A 16205-nucleotide genomic window follows, 5' to 3' on the forward strand; every position below is an offset into this window, starting at 1 on the left:
AAATGCGAATTAAATTGTATGCTCTGCGGAGATCTAATTTAGTGAAGATTCTGGCTCCACATAGACAATCAAAGAGTTCTGAGATCAGGGGCAAAGGGTAGCAACTTTTTTATTGTAATTTCATTAAGTCCCCGATAGTCAATGCAAGGACGAAGAGAACCATCTTTTTTCCCAACAAAGAAGAATCCAGGTCCGGCAGGAGAGGTGGATTTCCGGACAAAAACCCTTTTGTAGGTTTTCTTGAATATATCTTTCCATAGCTTGAGTCACTGGAACAGACAATGAATAAATTATTTCCCGAGGAGGTGTAGTACCTGGTTGAAGATCAATGGGACAATCGTAGGGATGATGTCGTGGAAGAGTCTCTGCTTGTTTTTCGCAGAATACATCAGCAAAGTCATGATAAGGGGAAGGTATACTCGAGTTAATGAGTGATGATGAAATTGTCTTAGGCAGGCAGGGCTCCAGACAGTGACCTTGACAGTAAGTTCCCCAACGAGAAACTTCTCTAGAATTCCAATAAATTAAGGAGAATGACGCTGAAGCCAAGGAAGTCCTAGAAGAAGTTCAGAAGTACAATGTGGTAGCACAAAGAACTGTATATTTTCCTTATGCAAAACTCCCACTTTCATAGTAAGAGGTTCAGTTCAGTAAAAGGACCATACCCCTGAGGTTCTCTCCGTTATCTGAAGAGATATATAGAGGCTTGTCAAGCCGGGACAACCGATGCTTTTGGGCCAGGGTTGCGTCAATAAAGTTTCCCGCGGAACCAGAGTCCAGGAAGGCAGAAGAGAATAATGAAGACTTAGTAGGAGTATGAACTTGCACAAGCATGATCAAACGTGGAAAGGTAATATTCCCACCCAGGGACGCCTCTCCTACGTGCCCTAGTTGAAAGCATTTCCCGGACGCTGAGGGCGAAGAGTACACTCTTTAAAGGAAGTGTTCAGGACTGGCATAGTAAAGGCATAAGTTCTCATTGCCTCGTCGGATTCTTTCTTGTAAAGAAAGTCTAATGCGGTCCACCTGCATGGGATCTTCTGCTGGTGAAGGAGAGAGTTGTAGTGGACGTTGAAAGATGGGAGAGAAACGGGGAAAACGCTGTGACCGAAGCAGTTCTCTCTCACGACGTAGCTCCTCTTGTCTCTCCGAGAACCATATGTCAATTCGAGTGGCAAGATTAATGAGATCTATCAGGGAGGATGGAAGATCTCGAGCCACCACGGCGTCCTTGATCCTACTAGATAGACACTTTTTAAAAGTAGTGCACAAAGCCTTATTGTTCCACGCCAGTTCGGAGGCCAAGATGCAGAATTGCACTGCGTTATCTCCCACTGAAGAATTTCCTTGAGAGAGATTCAGTGAGGCTGTCTCCTCAGAAGATGCCGGGGCCGACTCCACAAATGCATTACAAAATTCTGCAAGGAAAGTCCGGAGATTAGAGGACAACGGGTGATTGCAGTCCCACAGCGGGTTAGCCCAGGCCAAGGCTTTTCCAGAAAGAAGGCTAATGACGAATGCCACTTTGGCACGCTTGGTAGGAAACTGGTCCGCTTGGAGTTCTAGGTGCATGGAACACTGAGTTAAGAAGCCCCTGCAAAACTTCGGATCTTCATCATATTTAGCAGGCAGAGACAGACGAATCTTGGAGCCAACTGAAGCAACAGGAGCAGGAACAGCGGAGGGTTCTGTCGGAGGAGATTGAGGCTGTTGTGAAGCTAGGAGTTGCTGCACCAGTGTGGAAAGCTGAGACATCTGCTGTGCTTGCTGTTCTATCCGTGCAGACTGTCGAGCCACAATTGTAGAAAGGTTAGCAACACTAGGCAGAGGAACTTGGGCTGGATCAATGACCGGATCTTACTGTAACAGTCTAACCGTAAACGACTGGGAAGTGGATCCGCTGTCCTGTGTGGACAATGGATGAACCGCACCAGGGAGCAGAGTCTAAGGTGCTGCTTGTTTTCACCAGAGCCAGCTGCAAAGCGGGATGGACTTGCTGTGGCAGGTGGCACACAGGTCGCTACCCCTGGCACCAACTGTCAACACAGGCTGCCCAAATGTAACTTGGCACAGGAACGCTTTCTTAGGGCACTAAGCACAAAGATCTGACACCATAATAGGGAGGTGCCGGACTAATATAGAGTCCACCCAGAGAACAACTGGCCCTTTAAATCTAGCAACGCCGGCATGTATGTGCCCTAAGGGAAGGGGATGCACGTGCCGGCGAAGCAGGACAGGCGAACACAAGGGGTCTGAGGATTTCGGTACCTAATGGCAGTCAGGCTACCTCTGGCAAGCCCATGGAGGGCTGTGTGGCCCCCCCAAAGAAATGCCATCCCACACCATTACTGACCCACCACCAAACTGGTTATGCTGGAGGATGTTGCAGGCAGCAGAACATTCTCCACAGTGTCTCCAGACTGTCACATGTACTCAGTGTGAAACTGATTTAATCTGTGAAGAGCACATGGCGCCAGCGGCAAATTTGCCAATCTTGGTGTTCTCTGGCAAATGCCAAACGTCCTGCATGGTGTTGGGCTGTAAGCACAACCCCCTCCTGTGGATGTCGGGCCCTCATACCACCCTCATGGAGTATGTTTCTGACCGTTTGAGTTAGTGCTGGGCGGTATACCGGTTCATACCGAATACCGGTATGTTTTTCCTGCACAATATGAATTTTTCCTATACTGCAATACCGGTCAGGCCCCTCCCCCTCAAATGAATGAATGAATTATCGTATACCGTTAAATACCGTGGAACCGCCATAACTTACAAAAATACAGTGATATGCATTTTTGGTCATACCGCCCAGCACTTGTTTGAGTGGGCACATGCACATTTGAGGCCTGCTGGAGGTCATTTTGCAGGGCTCTGGCAGTGCTCCTCCTTGCACAAAGGCGGAGGTAGCGGTCCCGCTGGGTTGTTGCCCTCCTACGGCATCCTCCATGTCTCCTGATGTATTGGCCTGTCTCCTGGTAGCACCACCATGCTCTGGATACAACGCTGACAGATACAGAAAACCTTCTTGCCATAGCTTGCATTGATGTGCCATCCTGGATGAGCTGCACTACCTGAGCAACTTGTATGGGTTGTAGACTCCGTCTCATGCTACAAATAGAGTGAAAGCACCGCCAGCATTCAAAAGTGAATAAAACATCAGCCAGGAAGCATAGGAACTGAGAAGTGGTCTGTGGTCACCACCTGCAGAGCCACTCCTTTATAGGGGGTGTCTTGCTAATTGCCTATAATTTCCACATGTTGTCTGTTCCATTTGCACAACAGCATGTGAAATTAATTGTCAATCAGTGTTGCTTTCTAAGTGCACAGTGTGTTTTCACAGAAGTGTAATTGGCTTGGAGTTACTTTGTGTTGTTTAAGTGTTCCCTTTATTTTTTTGAGCAGTATACATAAAAGAAACCCCACAAAATTAAAACCTGACCCTGCTAATAAATAAAGACCAATGTATGTACTTTTTTCATAGACCATAATAGAACACACTATAGGATATTAAAAAAAAAATACTGCTGCTTTAATACCTATTTTACTGCTGTTTTTGGGTTCGATTTTACAATGTGTGAATCCCGCCTAAGGCTATGGTTCATACATAGTATTTTGTTCAGGATTTTGCTTAGTATTTTTAACCAAAAGTAGGAGTGAAAATGATACAGAAATCTTTCCATTTATAGTTTTTCTCTGTGTCGGTTGCACTCTCGGTTTTGGTTAAAGGAAATCTGTCACCAGCACTAACTTGTCAGTACAGACAGATGCATGTGACAAGTGCATGTGACGCTGATAACAACAAAACTCACCTTGTCCCGTTCTGTGATGTGGATCTTTTGTAATCTCCTCCCTTAGCTCCGCTCCAGGCACCTCACTTACGTCACTAAGCTCCACCCATGCCCCAAGTCGCTGCTGCAATCTGCAGGGTCTCGCAGCAGCGGTGACGTCAGTAAGCTCCGCCCGTGCCCCAAGCCGGCTGCCGGGACTGGAGCTAACAGAGGAAATTACCGTAGATCTCCGGAATGGAACGGGGCAAGATGAGTACCATTGTCATCAGTCTCACCTGCATTATCTGTCGGTACCGAAAGGTTAGTGCAGGTGACATTGGTGACAAATTTCCTTTAATAATACTGAAAAAAAATCCTGAACAAAATACTAGCTTTAGGCTGGGCTCACAGTGTGGGGAGATTTATCAAAACCTGTCCAGAGGAAAAGTTGCCCAGTTGCCCAACAAGCAACCAATCAGCTACCTTCTTTCATTTTTAACAAGGCCTCTGCAAAATGAAAGAAGCAATCTGATTGGTTGCTATGGGAACTTTTCCTTTGCACAGGTTTTGATAAATCTACCCCAATAATATGATTCATGGAAGCATATGAAAAAGCAGCCATCAGTGCATATTTTCATGTCATATTACGACTTGTTAACCTTACTTAATGTGAAAAACAAAAGACAAGTGAAGATATCCTTTGACTTCCCAGGTGTATGCACCTCAGCCTGAAGCCATTAAAAGATATTTTTTTAAAGAAATCAAACTTCAAATTGAAGGTGATGAAAAGTAAAAATCATATATAATTGTCTTTATATTGTGATTAGTACAAAAAATAAAATAAAAAGACGCACTTCTGCTAAGTGTCCACACACTGGACCGATTTGTCGGTATGGCATATGTGAGGCAGAATTTTTTTTCCACTACTCCTTTCATTGAAAAAATGAAAAAAAAAAAACTTAGTGAAACATGTATAGAAGACCATAATTGTATACATCACATACACTTTTCTTAACTTAACTAATCATTTATATTTTAGCACAAACAGAAAAAAATATTCATGTATTCTGCTACTATATGCACATCAGCAACTAAGGATGATATGTTATTTGAGGGAAAGAGACGGCCTCAATCCTTGATAGCTTTACATTTCCAAGTAAGTGCTTCCTCATTCTAGCTTGTCATTGCATAACCTAAATAGGCTCTGTAATGCATTTAAAGTGTCCTACAAAGCATACTTGCACCTGATCTGATATCCACAATAGAGAGACGCATTGGTACGCTGGGAGGTAAAGTTGTCACGGCCACTATACAATGTCTTATCAAGTAAGCAGTCATGCGGTTTCATATGCCTGGAGGCACACTTTAATTCAATTGTGTTAAATTGCAATAAATGTTACAGTATACAGGTAAACAACTACTACACTTAGAACATCTTCTAAACACAGACCAAATGAAATGCTGCCATGGAGTGTTCAAGTTATTAAAGCCTGTGCGCCTTTTCATAACTATGTCCCATCACTGCAAAGGCAAAAAACAACCTTCTTCTACATGCAACTATTTATAAATCCCCTCCCCCTCTGACTAGTTAAATGATCTCAGGAAATTTTGATACGTGGCTGCACACTTACTTTCCTGTTTGCTTAGCTTTCGGGAATGTTTGTGCTGTCCACAAGCCCAACGCTTACCCCAAAAATGTGTCCACTATCAAATATGCAATCCCCCACCCTTATTGGTATGATATTACAAGTTTTGATATGCTCTCTCCTCCCACATATCAGTCAACAACAAATTATTTTACCATTTTAGATCATTTACGGCATATGACTTTGCCTTGTTCTGTGCATAAAAAAAAAGTTGCACTGCTAAGCAGAATTTCATACATATATATATTTTTTCAATTAAATATTAAAAATATATAGAATTGACAAGAAAAACATTCAACAAGAAACACTCACTGGCAAACTTGCAGAAAAGCTTTGTTGAGTCAATTCGTTACCTAGAAACCTTCTTAAATAATCTGCTAAAATAATGTCTCCTTCAGCTTCCTTATTGTTCAGGGCAGCCTTTTTGGCCTCAGAGTCTTTGAAACAACAAAAAGAGACTGTACCTTAATGAAGACAAGTCATAGATTCAGCCCCTATCATATTTGCATTTGTTTGGTTTGTAAAGTAGATTAATAACTCATTAGTTGTACCTAGATAACAAAACAACAGTACTGTCCAATACAGAAAATGCTCGTAATTTATATGGAGCAAAAAGTAAGAAATTATGAGCAGGCCTCACTGTTCGTAGAAATCAAGTAACATTTGATCCATAAACATTCCTCCAACATTTACTTCAAAGGCAGGTAAGAATGTTAACAGGTTATCACGTTGAGACATGAAAGTGCAACCATTAAAAATTAATAAATTATATAATACTGAGGTGGAAGATATACGGTGAAATGAGTCAAATGTATCCATGGATGTTTTATTGCCGGTTTAATTCTTCGAACTAATAATGTAATGGTTTTATGTCAATTTGTTATACATGGTTAATTTTTATTGTGTTGTGGTGTTTTTGTTCTTTTTTAATCTTCTTCTCTCATTAGGTATACTACAGGCAATGTGTTACAAATTGATAATGAAGAGTTACTTCAACATGTAACTCTAGCTCCTTTAGCTAAAGGATCTAGGAACAAATGTAAAAGAAATGCCTGGGAAGGGATAGGATTTCAGCTAATTAACCATCTCTGATACTGCTTGCATTTAATGTGAACTTAACTTTTTTTCCCCTTCTTTTCTGTTGTGTATATCAAATAGCAGCTGTAACAGGTGATGCAAAAACAGTTGTGACACATCTAAAGCGGGAAAAATATATTACTCACTGTCAGTGTAGAGGGAAGAGGAATCTTCCTGTTTGGAATCTGTCAATGTATGGTAACTTTTCAAAATGTCGGCAACGTGAATAAGAAATTGTGACGAGATTCTATACTATGTGTAAAAAATGGATTTGTGGGTTCAGTTTATTTTGCAGTTTAATTTATTAATTCGGCAACTCAAAATAAAATTATTACAGGTCAAGTACTGGAAAATCACACAGAAATAATACACATAGTCTTTAGACTTCTGTAGAATTAAGATACTAAAATGACAAGAAGTATCAAAAATATTTTAAAAGCAACTGGGAGGGCAGAGGTCAATATGTCACTACATGAAGTCATTGTAAACATTGTAGAGGAAATGAGTAATGTATCAAAGAAACAGATGACTAAAGCAAAATCTAACGAAACTTTTGGGTGTAATGTTGCAAAGGACACTTTCTTCATGAAAAATACTTACTGAGAGCTAAATTAATTAAGTTGGTAGACTTAAAATAGCATGCACATCTTCACTCTTCATATCGAGTAACTACTGTTACAACGCTGCCCATACGAATGTGTCACCCAGAAACTCCCCAATGCAAATACTGCAGCCATGTTTGCCACTATATTAAACCAAATATCTTTCTTTCAGGACCACGCACTGCTCTACACCCTTTTAACAGGAGAAGCCAGACAGTAGCCACATGAATGCAGCAATATCTTTCTGTACCAATCCGTGCAGTAAGAGGTCACAACTGGAGAAGGCAGTCAGGCAGAAGGCAGTCACATCATAAATGTGTTGCTTTTCCTAACAGTGCCAGAAACTTAAGACTGTCTCTCTTAATGAAGTATTGTCATTAGGCTAAGTAGAGAGGAGAAGCATGAAAGAGACATATAAAAGGGTCCCCTGGTTTTATCTAACAAACTTTTTTTATTTGTTTTGGAAAGAAAAAGTAACAATACAGTAAACTAGCTGTAGAAATAGTAAATATTCAATAATTCAACAAAGTAAGAGTTGTCACATAATATGGAAACATAGTATAGAAAGCTATATTAAATAGAGCTTAAATTTTAGCCTTACCCTTGGATGACCATAACAACCAACCAATTGCAAAGTAACAAAAAAGAAACTGAAAACAAGGGACCTGATCCCAATCTAACTACAGCAGAAGTTCGAGTAACCTAACTGCAAACCAGGGGTCTCCTAGTTTTAACGTTAGGGGAAAGTTGAACATTTTCTGAGTAAGCAAAAAGTTACAAACAGCCTTACATAAGCAAATTTTAGTTTTCACTTTGCAGTGGTCATGTATTTATGATGTGCAAAAGACGCACATAGGCAAAAAAAAGTCGCAAACCCCTTACAAAAAGTCGCAAGTCTGCTCTGACCTGGAGTACAAAACTCCCGTACGTGAGCAAATTTAATACATCGCTAAAAAGTCTCACAAAAGTCTCAGCTGCAACTTTTTGTTTTGCTTATGTGCTCCAAATGCATCATCCCTGTGATAGTATAATAAATATGAAGCACATAAGCAAAAATAAAGCAGTTTCCACATAGTGAGTAAAATTTTAGGTTGCAATCATTTGTTCAAATGCTGACAAACTATGGGATCAATTAATTTTACCAAAAACTTACAAAATGCTAACTACAATCAGTAACCAACATACTGTTTAGTCAATCAAACAACCAGCATTACATCCTTATATCTTCATAATATTGAAGCTGCATTTATGGACACATAAGGGCGCATAAAGTAAAATAAGTCATCAAATTTTATTCTGTGTAAACATACTCTTAGCCAGTTTTATTGTTTTTTGTTGTCACGAATGATTGTGGAAATCATGTATCTTGTAGTACTATGAAGAATGTTTAAAAACAACCCATCCTGCAAACTACTGCAAATCCTAAAAACCAGGTAATGCTCAAAAATAGTGTTATAATCAAAGAGTTTTTGTAAAAAATGTAGCATGGTTGCTACTGCTGCCCTGCGCAGGGGGCTTGGGATCCAAAAGGGTTTCCTCCCAAACTCTAAAAAACATACTGACAAGTTAATCTGTAAATTATACTGTGTGCTTCAATGGGAACAGCGACCAATGTGAGTGTTGACAATCTATGTACAGCACTGCGGAAACACGTGATGCTACATCATAGATGAATGAGAAAAACAAAAATTACAATATATATATATATATATATATATATATATATATATATATATACACATATAACTATGATAAAACGAATACGACTTTCCGCGATTTTCAGTTTTTGGCTTTACTAATTCACAGCATTTAAAGTGTTAGCTATTAATGATATTCATATAGGTTCAATGAAATTCTAAATAATCATTCCCAGGATCAGTGTTCCAGACAAAAACAACAAAGGTGCAGAAACTATTCAGTACAAAATACCTCAACCCATCTGCTCTTCATTTCGGTCCCTTTGTTCCATTGCAATTAAGCACTACTAACATTATCTCACATTTATATACATTTTATTCATTATCCCTTAGACCTGTTACGCATTTATGAAACAAAGAAAGTATATTTAGATTGGATTAAAACAGAAGAATGACTCAATAAATTACATCAGTACATATCCATCACTGTCAACAGCTAAAATAACCAATGACCGTGCAAGTGAAAGAGAACTACTCTACAACATTAAAACTAATAATAGTGTCTGAAACTAAAGTTATAGTTAAAATTTACCTGATGAACTAGCCTTACTATTACATATAGATACTAATCTGCAATTGTGAATATACTACCTATCTTGTGGGAATGGGATTCTAATAACAACCACTATTTTCAGTATTAGTAATGGCACGTAATAAATCCCACCATATGTGAATGAATCAACTGTAGCAGAGGTGAGGTTTAAGCTAAAATTGAATCTCTTCTTTTGCATAATCTAAACATATATAGCAGAGTGCATATATAAAAAATAAGGTGGACATAGACACCCAAAATGTACATATTATAGGTAATATTTCCCTAAAATGAGGACAAATAGATAAATTTTAACCTAAAAGGAAACCACTGTACACACACAAGGATACACACACACACACAAAAAGTTTTCCTTAGCAGTTTACGTTACTCTCTCCTTCTCAATTGATAGGATTTAGATAAAGATAAAGCACCAAGAAATACCAAGAAAAACCATGAAGAGTAAAGTCATTAAACAATGCAGGATAATGTAGGATGTAAGTCAAAATCTGAGTAAGAATATAATAAGTGATTACTATGACATTACAGTAAAATACAGAATTCAGGGTGGCTGCTTTAACAGATCAGCAACATTACGTACATATCAATACGCAAAACTATAATGACTGAATGTTACTCTACTGGGAACAGCTGCAGTGAAAACAACATACAACCCCTCAGACAGGTGAAGATGTCTCTCTTGATAGATTGCTGTCATCAGTATTTGTTGCCATGATAAGGCATCTTTGTTTCTATATATATTTCAAATGTTCATATGGATTGATTTATGCAAAAGCCTGTGCATGCAAAAACCACAACCAGAAAAATGAATTAACAAGAAGGCCGAAATCAGAATAAAACTACATTTATCAGTATAAAATGTTGACCTGAAAAGAATATGATTATCTGCAGATAACACCATAAACTGGTGGCAAAGAAAGTGAGTGGCAAAGCTTTCTGTACCCCTTGTAACAACTGCACAAAATTGTCATTAATACATGTACAGAATAAGCTGAATGTTTACTGACTGGAGGGCCGGGAGTGATCTGACGTAACATCTGTCCTCCCTAAATTTCTTTGAATGCTACAATTTTCATCTTAGATATAGTAATGTTTGCTGTAAATGACGTGCCTTTTCTGGCCTGGCAAGAGTTTAAAAGCTGGCGCCTACGTGAAAGGTTTCTGTGCGTAAAATGTATTATGCCTGTCCTCAATATCAGAAAACAAAGAAAAATACAAACAACACAAGGACAAATTCCACTGAATCTACATTCACATGGACCTCGTGCGCTGCCAGTTAAAGGAGCAGATGGTTCAGAGGAAAAAAAAGGGAATGTTAATAGTGTCTACTTAGCAGAGTCACAACAGTAAACTTTATGGACTTTTTATAAGAATCCCTCATAACATGAATATGAACTTTTATCAATGACAGAGCAGTTTGGGGTTTACCGTCTGATTTTACAATAACTCGGGAAATATAAGAAAGGCTACAATTTTCATTCAAGCACTGTTTAATCCCTTCTATGGGTAGGAATTGTAAAAAGATTATAAACGCATACTTTTATATTTCTTTTCCTCTCTGTGTACATCTGCATTTCTTATCTTGGACACAACATCTATAGATAATGATAGTTGCCACACGGTAATAATGATAGTATAATGTGTTCTATTATTTAATATTTTTCACTCTTGATTGTTAATATGCAAATACATTATTGTGTGGTTTTATGGATTATGCAGTAAAAGTATTATACTTTATGTGTAACTGAAACTGATGACCTGTAGGTATCAGCAAAGGTTTTATCAATTTCATGAATATCATAGTAGTTTTATTCACTATATCTATAGGCTAACTCTATAGCTCTTGAAAATGATATAATAATTCCTAGAAGAACAGCAGAAGACAAGAAGTTCATCCTTCTAAGCTGTTTATAACTTCAATTACACTGAAGGTTGTAGGGGGTCATCATCTTTACAGGGGTTTAGCACCAATGATCTATTCTACTTAATAAATAGGTGGAATTAATAAGACGCATATATACAATATGAAAACAAACCGGAAAACTAAAGTAGTAAACTGTAAGTACATTAAAGAGTGGTGTTTTCTGCACCCAGCGCTGCCTGGTCCCGAAAAGTTCCTTTGAAAAATAAATATGTAACACGCTTCACTGAAGGCTTTAATATAAATATCAAACACGGGATGAAATAGGATGCTCTGACCTGGACTTACCCTGATAAAAAAAAATACACTGACCTTGTGCCACTCAAATTATTTGTAAGCAATTGTCTGTAATTTCGGCAAGAATGAGCTTCTCAAAGATGGATAAAATTATAGATAGATAGATAAAAAGATGTATAGATAGACTGATAGAGACTCAGGAGTGAGTCGATACGTCGCTGTTCACATTTTGATGGAATACATTTTTTTCACCAACTGGAGTACTGCTTTGAACCTTTTGTGGTAGATAGACACATAGATAATAAATAAATACATAGACACATGGTTAGGTTATAGGTGAAAGTAAGATTAGACAAGAGATAAAGATAGATAGATAGATAGATAGATAAAGATAGCAAACAAACAGATGGAAGAATAAATGATTGATAGACACGTACATGGATAGACAAAAAGATAGATAACTAGGTATAAAGACGGATGGAAAAAAAGATGATGGATAAATAGATGGAATGGAAGAAAAGAACATATATAGATAATAGATGGATGAATAGATAGATATATATATATATACCATAGATCGATAATAGAAAGATAACTAGATAGATAGCTATACGATAGATAGAGAGATATAGATAGATAGATATGACATAGATAAATAATCGATGAATGTAAGAATAGATGATAGATATATAGATATTGACAGATAAAATAAAAGTAGATAGATAGATAGATAGAAAAAACAAAGTAGAGCAGCACCTCGGTGTAGATTTAGGTGGAAAGCAGTAAAAATAAACCCCGGTCCAGGGTCCACAGCAATCCAGAACAAAAATGGTTGGCTGCAGCACACAAAAGTAAAGTGTAAAGTAGTTTTATTCCATTTCAAAGCAATTGCAAAGGAATAAAACTACTTTACACTTTACTTTTGTGTGCTGCAGCCAACCATTTTTGTTCTAGATAGATAGATAGATAGATAAAGACAGATGAAAGAAAAGTTGACAGAAATATAGATAGATAATAGATCTGAAACTACAACCTGCTCCTGTTTACCCACAGAGTTATACAATAAATCACTTTATCAGTATATGGTTCCCCTAAAACTCCAGAGAGAAACCCACATACACGGTATATATATGAGAAGCAAAATAAATAAATAACTGAATAATACAAACAAACACCGTTCATATTGGGAAATAGTAAGGGGCACATTGAGTGGAGCAGGCACAAAACACTGTCCTGCACTCACATGAAGCAGGTCACCTGGCAAGAATCATCCCTCCTGTTTTATCACTCACCTCCTGGGTCTCCAGTTAATACAGTGTTCTAGTGGTTTACTGCTTCCTGTCACAGCCTGTGTCATGTGTTGGCATCTGATACAGATTAATAATATTGTAACAAACAGAGGAGCAAATAGAAATTTGAAATGTCAACTAAAATCACTGGTAACTTTGGAGGAAACAATGTAAAATCAATGTAATAAGTCAATGCAGTAAAGTGAGAGGGGGCTCACTTCATCCAGACAGGACTAGCGGACAGCTCAGGTTGAGCTCAGGTACAGATCAGATTTCTTTACTTACTTTTTACAGTGTTGAATTCTTTACTGTATATTTTTATTTACTTTTTAACTTTGCATGCAACAGGTTTTTAACGTATATGCAACAGGTAATAATAGATTGTGTAACTGATTAAAAAGTTGCAGCAGTTTAATTATGCCCTGGCTAAAAAAAAATATGTACTATCGTAGCAGCTTCATGCAGCATTAAATAATGGGCGACAGGTGCCCACCTTAAGGACTGCAGCAGAGGATGGGGCAAAGCACTGGAGAGCAGGTGGAGGTGTTCAGTGCAGCCACCACTCACAGTGCACAGCTGTATACAGTGTATATGTCATCATGTGATAAAATGAGTTAGCCCTACAGCAGTCCTTACACTACAATTCCCAGCATGTCCTGACATCAGCAGGATACAGTTTGATATTATAGAATAATCACATAATTTACCAACCTGCAAACAAGAACAGAGTGATAAGTGTCACCCTAAAGGCAACTGTAACAACTTGGACCACTCACCTCATATCTCCAAATGCCCCAGGGTATCCATCCAGCCATGGACTCATCTCAGACTTCATGGGGCTGCCATAAGGCACTCTGCCCAACACGGCTGTTGTTGGATACCAAGTGTCCGGTGGAAATTCGCTGTTTGAACCAGGTGGAGCATGGCTTCGTGGGTAGCTATACAGGCTGGCATCAGTAATAGAACCAGCAGACTGTCCCTCCTCAAAGAGAGGGTGCCAGTTACCAGTTGCAGCACAGTGGGCATAACTGGATATTTCCCCATACCTGGCTGGTGCCCCCCAAGCACTGCCACCAAACTCCATAGGGGTTTCTACTTTTATTCTGCCATGTGGTGTAAGGGCCATCTGAAAGCTGTAGGCTGGGTAGGCAGGGTTATCTTCCATGAATGTAGAGGGCTTGTACAAAGTAAGGCTGGGTGCCAACTCCATGCCACGGCTTCTGTAGCCCCCTGATTCGGGCAATGCCAACTCTGTACAGGGTTGCTCCTTCTCATCTGTGCCCATGGTTGATCCATCCTCTGGGGCTTTGCCAGCTGAGAAGTTGGTTTGGACATTCCTCCTGAAGGCACTTTCGCGGTACTGAGGGGATGAGGTGGCAGACTTGTCTTCCTCACCCAGCTGGCACTTGTGGCTGTCCACGGTGTGAGTAGGGGGGCCAGCAAACATACAGTCTCCTCTCTGAGTGTCAGCTCCTGGGTTCAGATGCTCCAGCGCTTCCATGCTCAGCCCCAGGGACACAGACACCGCTTTGCAGATCTCCTTGGCACTATCTGAGATGCCCTCTGGTGTCAGTGGGTACCTTTCCTTTGAGGCTTGCTCTGAAGTGCCCTCCTCTGTCTCCAGCATCCCTCCCTGCTCTCCCAGAATCTCCTTCAGCTCCGAGGAGCAGCTGCCCAGGGCAGGGAACTGAGACACCTCTCCGGGTGGGCTGCAGGGCGCCGGGTCTGGCTGGGCACCTTCTCTCCAGGGAGCTGCTTGGGTGCCCCGGGCTTCAGTCCAGTCCCCCGAGGTTTCAGTCCAGGCGCTGTGCTGGGTATGAGGGGCAGCGGGCTCCCTCCAGGCTGGCAGCGGGTGGCAGAGCTCAGTTGGACCCGCAGTTTTCCTGTCACCTTGCAGCGCCCCCCGGACGCTCAGAAAGAGATTCTCAAAGGCTCCTCGTATCATCTTGCCGGGCGGCTGCTTGTACACCCCCCCGAGTCCAATGTGAACCTCCATCTCCCTTCCCAGGTCAGGGCTAGTGCCAAGGTTAGTGCCCGCCCACCCGTATCGTGTGGTGCCCGCTGCTGGCTGTGTGTGCACGGTGGCTGTGTGGTGCTACCCGGAGCTGTCTTCTCTACAAGTTGTCACACGAGTCCGTGGAGTTTATACACCGCCCTGACTCCCTCAGCCCGGCTCCTCCCTGCTCCTCTACCTGCTCCCCGAAGTCTGCTCCAGTCCTACCGCCTGCTCTCTTCGGCCGTCCTCTCTACTCCAAGCAGCTGCCTCTGCCTTCAGGACCGGCTCTTCTGTCCGGGTAACGTGCACACACGGCGATAGGCATTGCCTGAGCTCAGCCGGCGTCTAACTGCAGCGAGGCCCTGGAGCCCGGGCGGGTCCTACGGGGGACCGTCCCTCATGTCCCCGGACCCCGGCCAAGAAACTCCTCAGGGCGGGGGAGGCTGAAGTGAGTAGAGCGGCGGGGTGCCCGGCATGGAGTTGGCCACACACAGCACTGGGATAGATATAAAGAGGTGCTGCAGCAGCTGTTTTCATTCATTAGAAGTGTGGGACGAGCTGGGCGCATGGAACTAACTACTGTACTTCCCGGTGCCCATCCGCTGTCCTGTTTACAATGAGGAGTCATGAGGCAAATTTCCCAAAGAACCTCACAACTCCTTATACACAGCTAAAAAATGCGGGAACATATAGGGTATATTCACAGTGTGTTAAATTCGCTGGCGTATTTTATACATGCATTTTCATCTATAATCAGAGTATCACGGACAAAAATGCATATGAAATAATAATAAAAAATAATAAAAGAGTAATTTCAGGCAAAGTCCACACTGAATTTACAGCATATTCCGCATACAATTGTTGATACCTTCCATTAAAGACAGAAAACCCCACAATGCTCCTTGAACTAATTTAAACTGACAAAACTAATAAATAAAAAATTACTGAAAACTGATGAAAAACTGACATTTCTTTAGAATTTTGGTTCAACTGACTCATTTTGAAAAACAAAATAATGAAACTGTCCTGGACAAAAATGTTGGTCCCTTGAACTTAATCACAACTTTTTGAGGTAGTCACTGCAATCCTGAGATTTCCGTAAAGGCTATATTCACACGGAATGTCGGAAAGTCTCCCCTGACAACAAAGCGACGGCTTTAGGACTGCTTGGAAATGTGCTGTCTCATAGACTGCAGTGCATTTCTGTGTGGAGTTTACAGAAGGAATAGACATGTCTTTTCTTTCTGTGGACACCAGAATTTAAATTTCTGCACCAGATGTTTCCTGTATAGAACTTCTGCAATGTGAACAGCACAGCAGAATCTAAATGAAATCAATGGGACTCTGCTGCTGCGGAATCTCAGTGCGGAATTCCACATGAAAATTCCAATAAGACTTCTGCATATGTCTCCAGGTATTT

At 40.5% G+C, this 16205-nt stretch overlaps 1 protein-coding gene across 1 annotated transcript in view; it reads right to left on the minus strand.

The window, feature by feature from the left end:
- AR (androgen receptor) overlaps positions 1–15495 on the minus strand; it is a 673169-nt gene extending 657674 nt beyond the window's left edge. The window contains exon 1 of the mRNA XM_056538313.1: positions 13566–15495. Within this exon, the coding sequence (XP_056394288.1) occupies positions 13566–14785 (1220 nt within the window). The 5' untranslated portion in view covers positions 14786–15495. The remainder of the gene's footprint in view (positions 1–13565) is intronic.
- Positions 15496–16205: the final 710 nt, after the last annotated feature.

Source organism: Hyla sarda, chromosome 9 (assembly GCF_029499605.1).
Source record: "Hyla sarda isolate aHylSar1 chromosome 9, aHylSar1.hap1, whole genome shotgun sequence".
Taxonomy (NCBI): Eukaryota; Metazoa; Chordata; class Amphibia; order Anura; family Hylidae; genus Hyla; species Hyla sarda.